The sequence below is a fragment of the Momordica charantia genome (assembly GCF_013281855.1).
Source record: "Momordica charantia cultivar OHB3-1 chromosome 6 unlocalized genomic scaffold, Mcharantia_2.0 BLBB01000006.1, whole genome shotgun sequence".
NCBI classification, from domain to species: domain Eukaryota; kingdom Viridiplantae; phylum Streptophyta; class Magnoliopsida; order Cucurbitales; family Cucurbitaceae; genus Momordica; species Momordica charantia.
Window position 1 is genome coordinate 9,619,099 of NW_028275164.1, and position 16,390 is coordinate 9,635,488.

Genomic DNA, 16,390 nt, shown 5'->3' on the forward strand with positions numbered 1-16,390 from the left:
AAGAATCCATAAGATAGTTCATACCCTAGATAAGTGGTCACCAAATTTATGATCTCATCCCCATTGTTCATCACTAAAGCTTTTCTTCTATATTATTCAATTGGAGAAATTTTTTGCGACTCCCTTGGATAGGATTTCTCCCTCTTTTGTAATTTTATAGTTCATACCATCAATAAAATTGTTTCTTATAGAAATAATAATAATAATAATACTGATATTGCCGATAGGCCCGCACCATCTTTCAGCCCCTTATCAATCAACCTGCTTGCTAAAGCAATCAGCAACTAACAAAAAAATTGCAACTAACACAAAAATAAAGGGAGACTATAAGATTCCCCCAGGTTGCTATAATTGGAAAATTCCCTTGATTATTTCATTCTTTATAGAAAATAGATAATATATTAATAAAAGTAAGTAGAGCATGAGGAATCCCTTTATTCTGGAAAAGAAGATAGTCTTGGATACAAAAAAACAATCTGAATTTTTATTCCTTCATCAATCCTGGTTTGTATCTTTGAACAATTTTTGTTCCTTTTCACATATTCAATGAAAAGTTCGTATCTTCTTAAAAAAAAGCCTTTTTTATACAATTACATTAAATAGAAGTGTATTATAGATAGTTGTTATCACTGCTTGAGGATAAGGTATAATCCGTAAAGATAACAAAATGACAGACGTAAAGATGAAATTAAAGTAAAATAATGTACAAGTGATAAGATATCTATACAAATTAGAACGAGGAAAAATTCACTGCCACTTTCAATATCACGTTGCACTTTTAACTAACCAAATCACATAAACATCATTAAGGGACTAAAGGAAAAAAACAAAATAATAATAATAAAGGGGTTACCTGAGCCCTTAATCTGATAACTTCCTGGCTTAGTCTGTTGTTCGTGCTTTTAGCATCATTCACAGCAATCCTTGGAGAGGTGAGTCCTCCGAGAGTAGGAGTGGGAGTAGTTGAACGCGGAGGGCTGGGACGCCTAGATATTGGAGAAGTTGCTCGAGAAACAATTCTTGATCCAGGAAGAGATGCAGCAAAGAACTTCTTCGAAGATCCAAAGACCGGATTAAAAGATTTAGAAATATTAAGAGCTCCCCGCTGGGAGCCTCCACTAGGAATTGGTGAGACCCTACTGCTGCTAAATTCTATTTTCTTGTTTTTCTTTGAAGCCTGAATTTCAACCTGCTTCAATGATTCAACAGAAGGAAGCCTAGCAAGTTGGCCTCGAGATTTCGAGTCCAACTTCTCATTTTTATTCGCATGTTCGGTTGATCCCTGATTAATGCTTCCTCTTCTGCTCAATGAAGACTGGGATGAAGCATCCATTTCAATAAATTTTTTAAGTTTATGATAGCAATTATCACAAACACGGTAAGTTTTGTTGGGGTTTGGCGCCATGGAAGCGTTGAGAGACTTCTTACAGCTGCAAGAATGACAAAACACAAGTCCACAGTTATAACAGTTGTGTCGCTTCCTTTTAAAGTTAAATGGTAGGCGGCAACCAGAACACATGGATTGATCAACACCTGAAACCCACTTATGAAGGCAAATAGCAGCTGTAAAATTGGTGCCACAAGCAATGCTTTTAACTTGCTTGTCTTTAAGAGCCTCCACTAATGTTGGAGTATTTCTATCATCTGTGCTGCCAAGACCTAGACGACCATTCGCCCCCTTGCCCCAAGTATAAACCTCAGTTCTAGAAGTTAAAACAGCAACATGATAGGCACCACAAGCCAGCTCCTCCACAAAGCTCTTGGAGAGCTTTCCTTCAACTCGTACTGGGAGCTTTCCATCTGCTTGAGGATTCCCTAGCTGACCATAAACAGGGCTTCCCATCACGTAGACATGGCCAGAGGTTGTAAGTGCAACAGTTAAACTATGTCCACAAGCAACTTGGCAAAAGTTAGGTTCAACGAGAGCAGCAACACAAGTAGGCACAAGCTTTGCCTCTTTGTCACCATGCCCTAGCCGACCTTTATCTCCATCTCCCCAAGTAAACAGTTTCCCTGAAGAGCTGTTATTCGAACCTGGATTCCCAATTATAACTTCTACAACTGCAGCAGTATGCCAAACACCACAAGTGGCTCGCACAGTACGTAGACCTTTGAGAGATTCCACTTCTCTAGGTACTGAAATGCTGTCTCGATTTCCATGACCCAGAACACCAAACGTGCCATCACCAAAAGTAAATAATTTTCCAGCAGATGTCACCAGTGCTGTATGCCAAGGTCCACAAGAGATAGATGATACATGTAAACCCTGTAAGGGTCCACTTACACGTTTTGGAACCCAGTGGCTTACTTCTTTTCCATGTCCAAGAAGGCCAGAATTGTAGGTGCCATCACCCCATGTATACAGATCACCGGAAAGTGTTACAGCACACGTATGATATTCACCACAAGCTACTAGCTCAATGTTTAAATTACCGAGGGCATCGATAAGCTTTGGATGAAGAGCATCAGAGTCTCCTCCATGCCCAAGCCTGCCTCCATATTCCTCCCCCCAGGAAAAAACTTCACCTTGCTTGGTCACCAAGGCAGCATGATGTTTACCACAGGCAATGTTCTGGACATCAAGTACTACTACAGACTCTAAGGCTTTCGGCAGCAAAGAATCCATTTTGCTATCAACAGTATTTCCAACTCTACGAGTTCCACCACCAAGAACACCTTCGCCAGTTCCTTCACCCCAAATAAAAACATCCCCCAAGGCATCACAATCATCATTTCCTGAACCTTGGCTTGATGAGCTGACAGCACTGGATAGACTAACCCTAAAAGCATCCATTGCAACTGCTTTCATGTGGCCATGCATGCTATCTGAGCCTCCTGATGACAAGGAATGAACTGAACCACTTGCAGAATCAGAGTGGAAGAAACCTTTAGGAGGAATATTATACAACATTACATCTGATAATGCCTTATCCAGACCATATTTTGGAGGACTTCCATAAGGACTCGGAAGTCTAATCTGCTCTCCACCTTCCTAAAAATTTATGTAATGATATATTCGTTTAATTTTATTTTACAATGCTGCAAGAAAAAGTGGAATATTAAAGAAATATATACCTTTTGCAAGCTGTCATTGCTGCTAAATGGGGAATGGAGAGGAGAACTTCTTTGTGTAAATGTTCTAGGACTATTTACTTCAGACAGCATCCCGTCACTCCGTGATTCAGTTCTCCATTTTCGATTATGGATGCGTGAAATTAATGCCTTTAATCCACTGAACCAAACCTCAGTTTCATCTTTATCCTTGCATATCTAGTATAACACAAACAAGACAACCAAATAGTTTAACAAACAGATCTTACAGAACAGTTGAGAGCATCAAAATAAGAAAGGGGTCAGTCCTAGCGTCTATAAGTGAAGGAATGCCTCACCAAATCAAGTGATCTCTCATTATATATTAGAGAAAATGATTGACATTCCTTCTCAGGCCGTGGATATCTTTGAAATATTGGCTGAAAAAATAAGAAACACAGTTAATTGGTACACGTCAGGATTACAGTTTATTTCTTGCCCTGGGATAAATGTCAAACCCCTAAAAGTGGGATTATAAGGAGGTGGCTTGGTAGAGAGACAGACATCGGCATTCATTTAAAGAGTCCATAGAGACATTGGGGGAGCATTACAAGTTCAGGCTCAGGCATGTAGAATCATGTGGCATTATATATTGGGAGGAAAACTACAATATATGGGATAAACATTGAAATCAGATTAATAGACGTTGGATATGTACTGCACAAAAACATACACAAACACATGCACAAAAACATACAAATATAATTTTCTAAACGAAGGTGGAATTTCTTATTTAAGCTTTAGTTACGCTCCTAAACCATAATCTGAATAGGTCTCTAGGAACATGTTTTTAGAAGTCATTTCTACTTTCTAGAACAATATTTCAGTGATAAACTTCACTAATTTTTCTTTGGAAAAGAGGAGGTTCGGCCGTGTGGTAACTTAGGGAAGAAAAATGAAGCCCTTTCATGTAAATGGTAGATCCTCTCCCTGTCAGATACAAACTTCTCATTGAAATAATGAAAAGGAACAAAATTGTTCAAAGATACAAACTCTCAAAAGAGTGAAAACAAGACTGCAAACAGAATTAAAGCTAAAACTTAAAAAACTGCCATAAATACATCCCAATTAGAGAAAATTAGACTAGGGGAATAAGATTTAAATAACGGCGATAAAGAACTCCATTGCGAGGCTTTAAATCTAGAAATGTCGAAACGAGCTGAAGGGAGCTGCCTCTTTTCTTCATAAATCCTAAGATTTCTTTCATACCATATTTCATACACCACTGCTTTTACCGCGTTAATCCACAGTAAGGATGCCTTTCGATTTAAATAAAGCCCTGAGAGAGTTTGGACCAGATTTTCTGCCACCATGTTGTCAAAGACCCAAGCCAAGTTAAATTTCTCTAATAAAGAATTCCAGCAAATACTTAGCAAAAGAACAGAAGAAGAACAGATGCACCAAACTTTCTTCACTGGATTGACAAAGAGCACAAACCGAGGGCAGTAGACTGAGGCTCGGGATCTTCTTTTGTGGAACTTCACTTGTATTAACTTTCCCATAGATTAGAATCCAAGTAAAAAAACTGACCTTCTTTAGGCATTTGGATTTCCAAATAGCTCTAAATAAGGCATTTGGCATAGAGGAGCCAGAATGCAGCTTACAAATTGAAGTCACAGAAAACAAACCTGAACTGTCCAATGACCACAAATTTCTATCCGGTTCATTTGAAGGAGAATGAGAGTGCAACAAGGATAACATCGAACTGAATTCCTCAAATTCCTCATCTTTTAGTGCTCTCCTAGTAGAAATTCTCCACGCTAGTGTCTGGGCATCCCAAAAATCAGCAACTGACCCAGTAGGATTGAGAGAAATTTGGTAGATCTTTGAAAATCTATCCTTGAAAGGCTGCTCTCCGATCCATTTTTGAGACCAAAACAGAATACTATCCCCTGAACCAAGCTTGAATACCACAAAGTGACTCCACTGCTTCCAATGACGAGAAATGTTAATCCAGGGTCTTCTTAGGCAGCCATTTAACATACCTCCGGAGGACCAACCCATGCAAACTTACTATAACTTTGCGCCACTAAGCATTAGATTCATTTCCAAACCTCCATCCCCATTTAGCCAAAAGAGCGTTGTTCTGCTTGGAAAGACCTCCAATCCCCAAACCTCCAACTTCCAAAAGCTTAGACACCTTGTTCCAGTGTACCAGATGATTCAGCGCCCCTGAAGAGCCACTCTTCCAAAGGAAAGATCTCATTTTCTTCTCAATTTGTTTGCTTACTCCTAAAGGCATTTGAAATAATGACATGTAATAAAGAGAAAGGCTGGATACTTACAAAGCGTCAATCGATCTCCTCTTGAAAGTTGAAACCGATTTGATCTATCCAACTTCTTTTCGATTTTCTCCAAAACAGGGCTCCAAAATGTTGCTGATTTCGGATTGTCTCCCAAAGGAAGCCCTAAATATAAGAATGGAATGGTAGCAATCTGAGAATTCAAAGAATCAGCCCTCTGTTTTAACTTTTTCAGCATGTATATTGATGCCACAAACTGCCGATTTTTCCCAATTGACGGTGAATCCCGACATTCTTTCATATGCTTTAATAGCTCCCTGTCAGGTTTTGCACTAATAGAATGTTGATAAGTGAATTACTTCTTTTTGCTTCATTTGGGAAGTTTGTGTTGGTTTACTATTTGTGAATATTTGCTGTAAATTAGTTGTAAATGTTAATTGTTATTTATCATTATTTCCATTTATGTTTTAAGGCTCTCTTCTATATAAGAAGACCATGTATTTCTTACTCAAATATATTGGAATACAATTATTTTTATTCCATCAAAACTAAGTTGGTATTAGAGCCCAAAAGGCTCAAATGAGCCTCCGGTCCAAAAAATGGAATCCGATCAAGATCGATGAGCCAAAAGAGCCACAATCTTGAGGAATGAGGGGGCATGTTAAGGATCCCACATTGAAAAGAAAAGAGACCTAACAATGGTTTATAATAGACATGGGCTACTCCTCTCATTGCCAATTGGTTTTGAGATGGAACCCCATGAGTATTGATATAGTATCAGAGCATTTGGATGTGCTAGGATGCTGGATGGCCTCTACTACTTTGATGAGCCTTCTGGTAGTAATAAAATAACTCAGTGCTTTAGTAGTAACAGTTTTCTCTCTATTAGAACAAACTATGCTTTGGCATTTTAGGCTAGTACATCCTAGTTTCTTCTATCTCAAATACATATTCCCAAATTTGTTTAAAGGAGTTTATTGTTCTCAATTTCATTGTGAAAATTGCATCTTTGCAAAGCATCATCGATCCACATATTTGCCAAAACATTACAAGTCCTCCAAACCATTCTATTTAATGCATAGTGATGTTTGGGTCCTTAGTTTTAACTCATAGTGGTAGACGGTGGTTTGTAACTTTTATTGATGATCATACTCGCTTGTCTGGGTTTATTTATTAACAAACAAATCTGATGTGAAGGATATTTTCAAATGTTTTTACAACATGATTGAAACCCAATTTCAAACTAAAATTAGTATCTTGCATTCTGACAATGGAACTGAATATTTTAATGAACATTTGGATGAGTTTTTGAAAAATAAAGGCATTGTTCATCACTCCACTTATAGAGATACTCCTCAACAAAATGGTATTGCTGAACGAAAAAATAGGCATTTATTGGAGGTTGCTCGGGCCATAATGTTTTCTATGAATGTTCCTAGGTACTTATGGGGGGAAGCAGTCCTTACGGCTGCCTACCTAATAAATCGAATGCCTACTAAAGTTTTGAAGCTTAAAACTCCTCTTTATGTTTTGAAAGAAAATTTTCCAACAACTCGTTTGAACTCTGATTTACCTCTCAAAGTTTTTGGGTGTACCACTTACGTGTGCATATTCCTAGTCCTTTTCGGTCAAAATTAGATCGTAAGGCTATTAAATGCATTTTCTTGGGTTATGATTTTAGGAAAAAAGGGTATAAATGTTTTGATCCTCAAACAAAAAGGCTTCATGTGAGTATAGATGTGTCCTTTTTGGAAAATCAACCTTTTTTTACCCAAAATTATCTTCCGGGGGAGAAACAAAATTTAGAGGATGATAATTTTTGGGATATACCTGTCCCTCTGCCTAATGTTATAAGTCTCAACTTTACTAGTCCTTCAATGTCAAGGGTAGAAAATTCTCATTCAGGGGGAGAATTACTACGAAATGATCACATTGGTCTAAACCCTAAGTTTAAGTTTTATACTAGAAGAAGATGTTAGACCTCCAATTATCAATACTTACCATAGGAAAGGAAAGGGAAAGGGTAAGGGTAAGGAGGTAATTAGAGACTGAACTGTTGTAGGCCATAACGGCCAAGAGAGAGAAAGGGGGGCTAGGAGTAGTGTAGGACGGGTACCCGTAGTCCTTTTAAGTGGGAGGAGTTTGTTGGGGAGGGCATCGGAACATTTTGGTATTTTGGTGCTACTGAGTAGCCTAGGGAGAGAATACCCACCCTCTCGAATTGGTGGGTTGTTTGTGTGCTTGGTGTCCGGGATATTTTGTTCTTGCTCTGTAACGCCTTAGGGCTCCTTTTTGTTTTCAATCAAAGTCTTGTGAGGGGATACCTCACAGCTTCGTATCAGAGCGGCACGAGACTGGGAACGGCGAGCGACGATGACGGTGAAGGAACAGGAAACGCGCTGCGAGGCGGTGGAGAAAGAGGTTTCCGATGTGAAGAAGGAGGTTGCCGAAGTGCATAGGAAACTCGACGAGCATTGTAAAGAAACCGAGAAAATCCATGTTACGTTGCAAACGTTCATGACCCAGATCCTCGAGGGATCATCGCTGTCCCCAACAACGGCTATCACGCGGGAAGAGTCCGTCCGGAAAGGGAAGGCTATAGCCGGGGAGACCTCAGAGACAGGCCACGAACATCAGGGGAACGAACGCAATCGCTTCAAGAAGGTGGAAATGCCTATATTCGGAGGCGAAGAGCTTGAGGCTTGGATTTTCAGGGCCGAGCGATACTTTGAGATACAGAAATTGACTGACGAAGAGAAGATGATAGTCGTCGTTATCAGCTTCGACGGCATCGCCTTAGCTTGGTATCGGTACACGGATAACTGTGAGAAGTACAAGGATTGGAACGACCTCAAGGGACGATTGAGAGAAAGGTTTCACCTGGCAAAAGAGGGGAGGCAATGCGCAAAACTTTTGTCGCTGAAACAAGAAGGTACGTTCGCGGAGTTCAGGCAACAATTTGAAGCCTTGGCGGCGGCGCTCCCACAACTCTCCGATGAAGTCCTTGAGAGTGCCTTTCTCAATGGGCTTGACCCAATCATCCAAGCTGAAGTTAGGGCTACGGAACCTAAGGGGTTGGACCAGATCGTTCGTAAAGCCCAATTGATCGAAGATATAAACCAGGCAGTCAGAGAGGCCGAAGACCAAAACCCGAACGCTAAAACAAAACTGGGCCCAATCTCGAATAAGTTGTCCACTAAGGCCCAGGACGCGATACCCACGCGCACAGTGACCCTAGCGGGCCGAAATCCCAGCCCTAGTCAAACGATGGGAAGCGTTCAAGGGATGAAGAAAGATATACCCTACAAAAGACTGACGGAAGCGGAATATCAGAAACGAAAGGAACGAGGGCTGTGTTTCCGTTGTGAAGAGAAGTACACCGTTGGCCATAAGTGTCGTAATCGGGAACATAGGGTGTTTGTGGTCCACGACGACGAGCTGGTTGAGTCAATGGAGGAGGACATGCAAGAACCCATGCCGGAACTCGCCTCAGAAGCAGACGGGAAATTGGTAGAGTGCCAGCTGAACACCATAGTAGGCATTTCGACGCCGGGAACGATCAAGATCAAAGGGACAGTGGAAGGTAAAGACGTAATCGTGCTGATAGACTGTGGAGCTACCCACAACTTCATTTCCCTTTCTCTCGCCGACGAGTTAAAACTACCCAAGATAGATACCGTGAGCTACGGAGTAATTATGGGTTCAGGAGCCGCGGTAAAAAGGAATGGAATCTGCCGAGGAGTGGTGCTCTCCCTACCAGAATTGACTGTAAAGGAAGATTTCCTTCCTCTGGAACTAGGGTCACTCGATGTAGTTCTGGGAATGCAGTGGTTGCAAACCATGGGAAAAATGGAAGCCGACTGGCCCGCACTCACCCTGAAATTCGACCGAGGAAAACAAATAGTGATAAAAGGGGATCCCACGTTAGCACGACTGGAGGTTTCCGTGAAGCGATTAGCCAAACACTGGGAGGAACACGATAAGGGGTACTTAGTGGAGCTGCGGGCTCTCACAACCCACCCCGACGAGGACGAGGAAACAATCGAGAAGATATCTCCGCTAGTGGAAGAATTGGTCCACGCATACCTTGATGTCTTCCAGAAACCCGAAGGACTGCCGCCAAATCAGGAAGTTGATCACCGAATACCGATACAGGAGGGGTAACCCCCAGTGAATGTTCGTCCATATAGGTACGCTCATGCACAAAAAGGGGAAATTGAGAGCTTGATTAGTGAAATGTTGGAAGCCGGGATTATCAAGCCCAGTGTCAGTCCCTTCTCGAGCCCGGTGTTGTTAGTCAAGAAGAAGGACAGCAGCTGGCGTTTCTGTGTCGATTACAGGGCCCTGAACAATGTCACCATACCGGATAAGTTTCCCATCCCAGTGGTAGAGGAGTTGCTCGATGAACTTCATGGGTCGAGGATATATTCGAAGATTGATCTGAGGTCGGGGTACCATTAGATACGCATGGCCAAAGAAGATACTCACAAAACGGCATTCAGAACGCACGACGGCCATTACGAATTCCTAGTGATGCCGTTCGGGTTGTCTAACGCTCCTTCGACCTTCCAATCCCTGATGAACAATGTCTTCAGACCCTTCCTCCGGAGGTGCGTATTGGTTTTCTTTGATGATATACTTATTTATAGTACTGATTTGCAGACTCACTTGACACACCTAGCCATGGTACTCAATGTCTTGAGGGAGAATTCCCTGTTTGTAAACCTCAAGAAGTGTCAATTCGCGGTGGACCGGATTGAGTACTTAGGCTATTGGGTCTCAGCGAAGGGAGTTGAGGCAGACCCAGCGAAGGTTGAAGCCATGCTGCGTTGGCCAATGCCAACTAATGTCAAGGAACTACGTGGGTTCCTAGGGTTGACGGGATACTATCGGAAATTCGTTGCCAACTATGGGACAATCGCCAGCCCCCTCACTCAATTGCTCAAGAAGGATGGGTTTCAGTGGTCCGAACAAGCAACGATCGCTTTTGAGAGTCTCAAACGGGCCATGGTAACTATACCTGTTCTTGCTCTTCCGGACTTCAGCATACCATTTGTTATTGAGACTGATGCATCAGGGACGGGGTTGGGGGCAGTGTTGGTTCAGAATGGCCGCCCCATAGCCTACTACAGCCACACTTTATCTCTGCAGAACCAAGCAAAGTCCGTGTACGAAAGAGAATTGATGGCTGTAGTGTTAGCCATTCAGCGATGGAGGCCCTATCTTCTGGGTCACAAGTTTATTGTCCGCACAGATCAGCAAGCACTGAAGCACCTACTGGATCAACGAATTGTCCAACCAGAATACCAGAAGTGGGTCTCTAAACTACTGGGGTATGACTTCGAGATTCAATACAAGCCGGGGCTGGAGAATAAGGCTGCGGACGCTCTATCTCGAATGCCCAAGACACCCCAATTGGCCTCATTGTCAACCACGACAGCAATTGACATCGACACCATCCGACAAGAAGTCAATGCAGACCCCCAGTTTGTTAAGGAAATGGCTCGACTGACTGAAGAACCCGAGGAATCGTCAAAGTTCCAGCTACGACAGGGGACCTTGTACTACAAAAACAGGTTGGTAGTATCAAAATCCTCGGTGTTAATCCCCGCTATCCTACAGATGTATCACAACTCCGTGTTAGGAGGGCACTCCGGTTTTCTCAGAACATATAAGAGACTAACGGCTGAACTCTATTGGCCGGGCATGAAAGAGGATGTCAAGAAACATGTAGTGGAGTGCGAAGTATGCCAGAGAAACAATGAGTCCTTGGCCCCCGCGGGCTTACTCCAACCTCTACCCGTGCCAGACAGAACATGGGAGGATGTGACGATGGACTTTGTTGAAGGACTACCTAAAGCAAAGGGGGAGGACACAATCATGGTGGTGGATGATCGCCTGAGTAAGTACGCGCACTTTATACCTTTAAGTCATCCTTTCACTGCTAAAACGGTGGCTGCTGTGTTCATTCGTGAGGTTGTTAGACTTCATGGTTTTCCCAGATCCATTGTCTCAGACCGAGATAAAGTCTTCATCAGCCACTTCTGGACTGAGATGTTCAGGTTACAGGGTACAGTGCTAAAGCGAAGCACGGCCTACCATCCTCAGACGGACGGCCAGACAGAGATAGTTAACCGCTGTCTCGAAAGCTACCTTCGGTGCTTCAGCAATGAACACCCCAAGCATTGGAATCAGTGGCTGACATGGGCAGAGTATTGGTATAATACGACGTACCACGGATCCTTGGGGCACACCCCATTCCAGGCGGTGTACGGACGTCCACCACCACCCTTGATCCTCTACGGTGACCAGCGGACTACTAACGCAACGCTCGATCAGCAACTGGCAGAAAGAGATGAGATCCTCGAACAGCTCAAGCTTCACCTAACGCAGGCCCAAGACTGTATGAAAAAGCAAGCCGATCGCCACCGCAGAGAGGTGGAATTCGAAGATGGGGATATGGTCTATTTGAAACTACGACCATATAGGCAACGCTCTCTAGGTAGGAAAAGGAATGAGAAACTGAGCCCGAAGTACTTTGGGCCATATATGATCATGCAACGGATCGGAAAGGTGGCCTACAGGCTCAACCTACCGGAAGACACGAGTATTCATCCTGTTTTCCATGTCTCGCAACTGAAGAAAGCGGTTGGCAGTGCCTCTACTTCGACTCAGATACCTTCCCAGCTTTCGGAGACACTCGAGTGGATTGTGGAACCCGATTCAGTAGTCGCCTATCAGCTCAATCCCACAACTGGGGAACAGGAGGCCTTGATCAGTTGGAAGGGGCTCTCGGAGGAAGAGGCAACATGGGAATCCATCTGAGACGTGTAGGCAATTTCCGAATTTCCACCTTGAGGACAAGGTGTGGATTGAGGGGGGGTGATGTTAGACCCCCAATTATCAATACTTACCATAGGAAAGGAAAGGGAAAGGGTAAGGGTAAGGGTAAGGAGGTAATTAGAGACTGAACCGTTGTAGGCCATAACGGCCAAGAGAGAGAAAGGGGGGCTAGGAGTAGTGTAGGACGGGTACCTATAGTCCTTTTAAGTGGGACGAGTTTGTTGGGGAGGGCATCGGAACATTTTGGTATTTTGGTGCTACTGAGTAGCCTAGGGAGAGAATACCCACCCTCTCAAATTGGTGGGTTGTTCGTGTGCTTGGTGTCCTGGATATTTTGTTCTTGCTCTGTAACGCCTTAGGGCTCCTTTTTGTTTTCAATCAAAGTCTTGTGAGGGGATACCTCACAGAAGACTCAATCAAACGAATGAGGACCTGATAGCTGACTCATCACAGACCCAATCCGAAACTCCGAGGGATAATTCTGAAACTCCAGGTAATTAATCTTCCATCCTTATCACTCCAAATATTGAAAATGTCTCATCTGTTGTTTCTGATCTTGATGTTCCTATAGCCTTAAGAAAAGGAAGTCGAACTTGCACCAAATATCCTCTTGCAAACTATATCTCTTATGAAAAACTTTCAAGTAGTCATAAAGCCTTTACGTCTAGGATAACCAACTTGTTTATTCCAAGGAACATACAAGAAGCCTTAAATGATCCAAATTGGAAATTAGTTGTTATAGAGGAGATGAATGCTCTAAAACAGAATTGTACATGGGAGATAGTAGATTTGCCAAGAGATAAGAAAACTGTGGGGCGCAAATGAGTTTTTACAATCAAGTGTAATGCTGATGGTAGTGTTGAAAGATACAAAGCTACACTAGTTGCAAAGGGATTTACTCAGACCTATGGGATTGATTATCAAGAAACGTTTGCTCCTATTGCTAAAATCAACTCCATTGAATACTTTTATCCCTAGCTGCAAATTTAGATTGGTCCTTCACCAACTCGATGTAAAAAATGCCTTTTTGAATGGAGATCTCGAAGAAGAAGTATTTATGAGTTTACCGCCAGGTTTTGAAGCTAATCTTGGAAATGACAAAGTATGCCGGTTAAAGAAATCTCTATATGGACTCAAACAATCTCTAGGGGCATGGTTTGAACGATTTGGTAAAGTAGTCATGAGCTATGGGTTTCTTCAGAGTCAAGTTGATCATACTATCTTCTATAAACGTTCTGAAAACAATAAAACTGCAATTTTGATTGTCTATGTAGATGACATTGTACTTACAGGTGATGATGAAGTAGAACTGGCCACATTAAAGAAAAGACTCAAAGGTGAATTTCAAATTAAGGACCTAGGAATGTTAAAGTACTTCCTAGGAATGAAGTTTGCGAGATCTAAGAAAGGTATCTTCTTTGTTAATCAAAGAAAATATATCCTTGATTTACTTGGAGAAACAGGTTTGCTTGGATGCAACGTAGCTGAGACTCCTATTGAACCTAATTTGAAATTGGAAGCTGCAAAAGAAGGAGAAGTAAAGGATAAACAACGATATCAAAGCCTTGTGGGAAGACTCATCTACTTGTCTCACATACGTCCAGATATTACTTTTGCAGTGAGCATGGTAAGCCAATTTATGCACTCACCAGGAACAGTTCACTTTGAAGCTGACTATAGAATTTTAAGATATCTGAAAGGAACTCTAGGAAAAGGTATATGTTCAAAAAACACAACCATTTGCAGGTTGGAGTTTATACCGATGCTGATTAGGCAGGAAGTACAATAGATAGAAGATCTACTTCTGGTTATTGTTCATTTGTTGGAGGTAACTTAGTTACTTGGCGAAGTAAAAAACAAAATGTAGTAGCCAGAAGCAGCGCTGAAGCAGAATTTAGAGCTTTTAGCCCTGGTATTTGTGAAGGGATATGGATAAAAAGGTTACTTAGAAGAATTGAAAGTCTTTCAGAAGGCACCAATACGAGTTTATTGCGATAACAAGGCTGCCATCTCCATAGCCCACAATCCAGTTCAACATGATAGGACTAAGCATATTGAAATTGACAAACATTTCATAAAGGAAAAAGTTGACACTGGTGTGATATGTATTCCTTATCTTCCAACAATAGAGCAGATTGTTGATGTGTTGACAAAGGGACTACCAAAAGTGCAATTTGACAGGATGATTGACAAGCTGGCAATGGAAGATATCTTTAAACCAGCTCGAGGGAGAGTGCTGGTTTACTATTTGTGAATATTTGCTGTAAAATTAGTTGTAAATGTTAATTGTTATTTACCATTATTTCCTTTTATGTTTTAAGCCTCTCTTCTATATAAGAAGGCCATGTATTTCTTACTTGAATATATTGGAATACAATTATTTTTATTCCATCAAAACTAAGTGTTATTTATCGTTATTTTCTTTTATGTTTTAAGCCTTTCTTCTATATAAGAAGGCTATGTATTTTTACTCAATCATATATTGGAATACAATTATTTTTATTCCACCTAAATCAACTGTTTGTATCCTTGAACATTTTTCTTCCTTTTCATATATCTTATGAAAAGTTTGTTTTCTTGTAAAAAAAAAATGTTGATAAGTGAAGCCCATTCATTAGTTTCAGAATTCTTGAGCAGCCCACAGAAGTGGAGGTTCCAACCTTTTGAGGAGGACCAAACTTCATTCACAGTAGCTGTTTGAGAATTAGAGAGGGCACAAAGAATGGGGAACTTTGTGTGTGACTGTCAGCCTAATTGTCATGTCAAGAAAACACAGAAGAACCATTCCCAAACCATTCCCAATCTCGCAAAGAGCTCTTCTTTCTATAATATCCATCAGCTTTCAAAATAGATATCTAGAGGCCTCTAGATGAACGAGGAGCTCTAGAACCAGGAAGAAAAAGAGGTAGAATAAACATACTTTGAAGCGATGACTTGTCTCCATCCTTCTTGGGAAAAAACCTCCCAATCCACTTGGCCAATAGGGCATGTTTCCTCTTTTCCATGTTTCCTATACGGAGGCTACCATATCCACAAGGCAGTTGCATTGTTCCCAGTTTACGAGGTGAGGCCCTCCCTCTCTGCTTGTATCTTCCCACAAGAAGTCCTTGAAAACTTTTCCAATAGAATTTGCACCTTTTGAGGAAATAGCAAACAGAGATAAATTAAATAGTATATAGGGAGGTTGGATAACGTTGTTCGTATGATCATTCATAAGATGCCCATGTTTAGAGATGTAGGACTGATTCCAACTCTGAAGCCTGTTGTCATATGTTCGATAATTGAAGCCCAAAAGGAGAGTGGGTGATCCTGGCCATGAAGAGGGAGGTTGGGACAGGAATTTGGCCCTGAACCAATAGTGCTAGCAATAGGATTGATGCTTGATGCTTCCAAATTTAATCCAATAATCTTGAATTTCCCATGGTTGATATTAATAACTGACTGCATGATTTGGTTCAATGGAAGTCTCCTCATCAAGCTCTCTCCAAGCCAGTGCTGAATGTGTCAATTAACAATGAATTCGTTCTCATCTGATCCTTCTCTGCCCCTATGCCCAAAATTTTTGTAAGTTTAAGTGCCCCAAAAAAGTTAAATTTTTCCTCTGGAGTTTGGCCCACAGAAGACTAAATACCCATGATATTTTTCAAAGGAAGCCTGCTAATTTCACCATCTTCTCGTCAATCTGCATCCTCTGTTTGAAGAATGAGGAAAACATTGACCACACTTTCTGTTGGATTTATTAATATTTGTGTAAATATTAGGTGTCAATATTAGTTGTCAATATTTAGTCTTTATTGTTGATATTCAGTCTTTATGGTGTTTATTAGTTTCCTTGTTTGTAGTAGGTCATTCTCCTATATAAGAAGACCTAAGTTACATGTTTGAATTAAGGAGTATATTTTTTACTCTCCCAAATTCACATGGTATCAAAGCTTAGGAAGTAAACCCTAACTCTCAAAACCCTAGCCATCATCAAAAATACCAAACCCTAATTTCAAAACCCTAGCCGGCATCCATTCCTCCTTCCGGTAAGTCTACCTCCGACGAACTCCCCACGACAACGCAGCTGTTGCCGTCGATCCGTCGTCCTCACCGTCGACCTGCACCGGTGACATCCGCACAGATCCGCCGCTACTCCCATCCGCGATGCAACCTGTCGTTCGTCGGTCTCCGTCATCCGCACAGATCCACCGCGACGTGACCCCTCATCAGTC

At 41.7% G+C, this 16,390-nt stretch overlaps 1 protein-coding gene across 1 annotated transcript in view; it reads right to left on the bottom strand.

The window, feature by feature from the left end:
• The window catches only part of LOC111017472 (PH, RCC1 and FYVE domains-containing protein 1), a 45,613-nt gene that overhangs the window by 9,449 nt on the left and 19,774 nt on the right, over positions 1 to 16,390 (bottom strand). The window contains exons 4-6 of the mRNA XM_088125731.1: positions 3,390 to 3,470; positions 3,076 to 3,270; positions 854 to 2,992 (exon numbers count right to left, since the gene is read on the bottom strand). Coding sequence (XP_087981857.1) covers positions 854 to 2,992; positions 3,076 to 3,270; positions 3,390 to 3,470 — 2,415 coding nt within the window. The remainder of the gene's footprint in view (positions 1 to 853; positions 2,993 to 3,075; positions 3,271 to 3,389; positions 3,471 to 16,390) is intronic.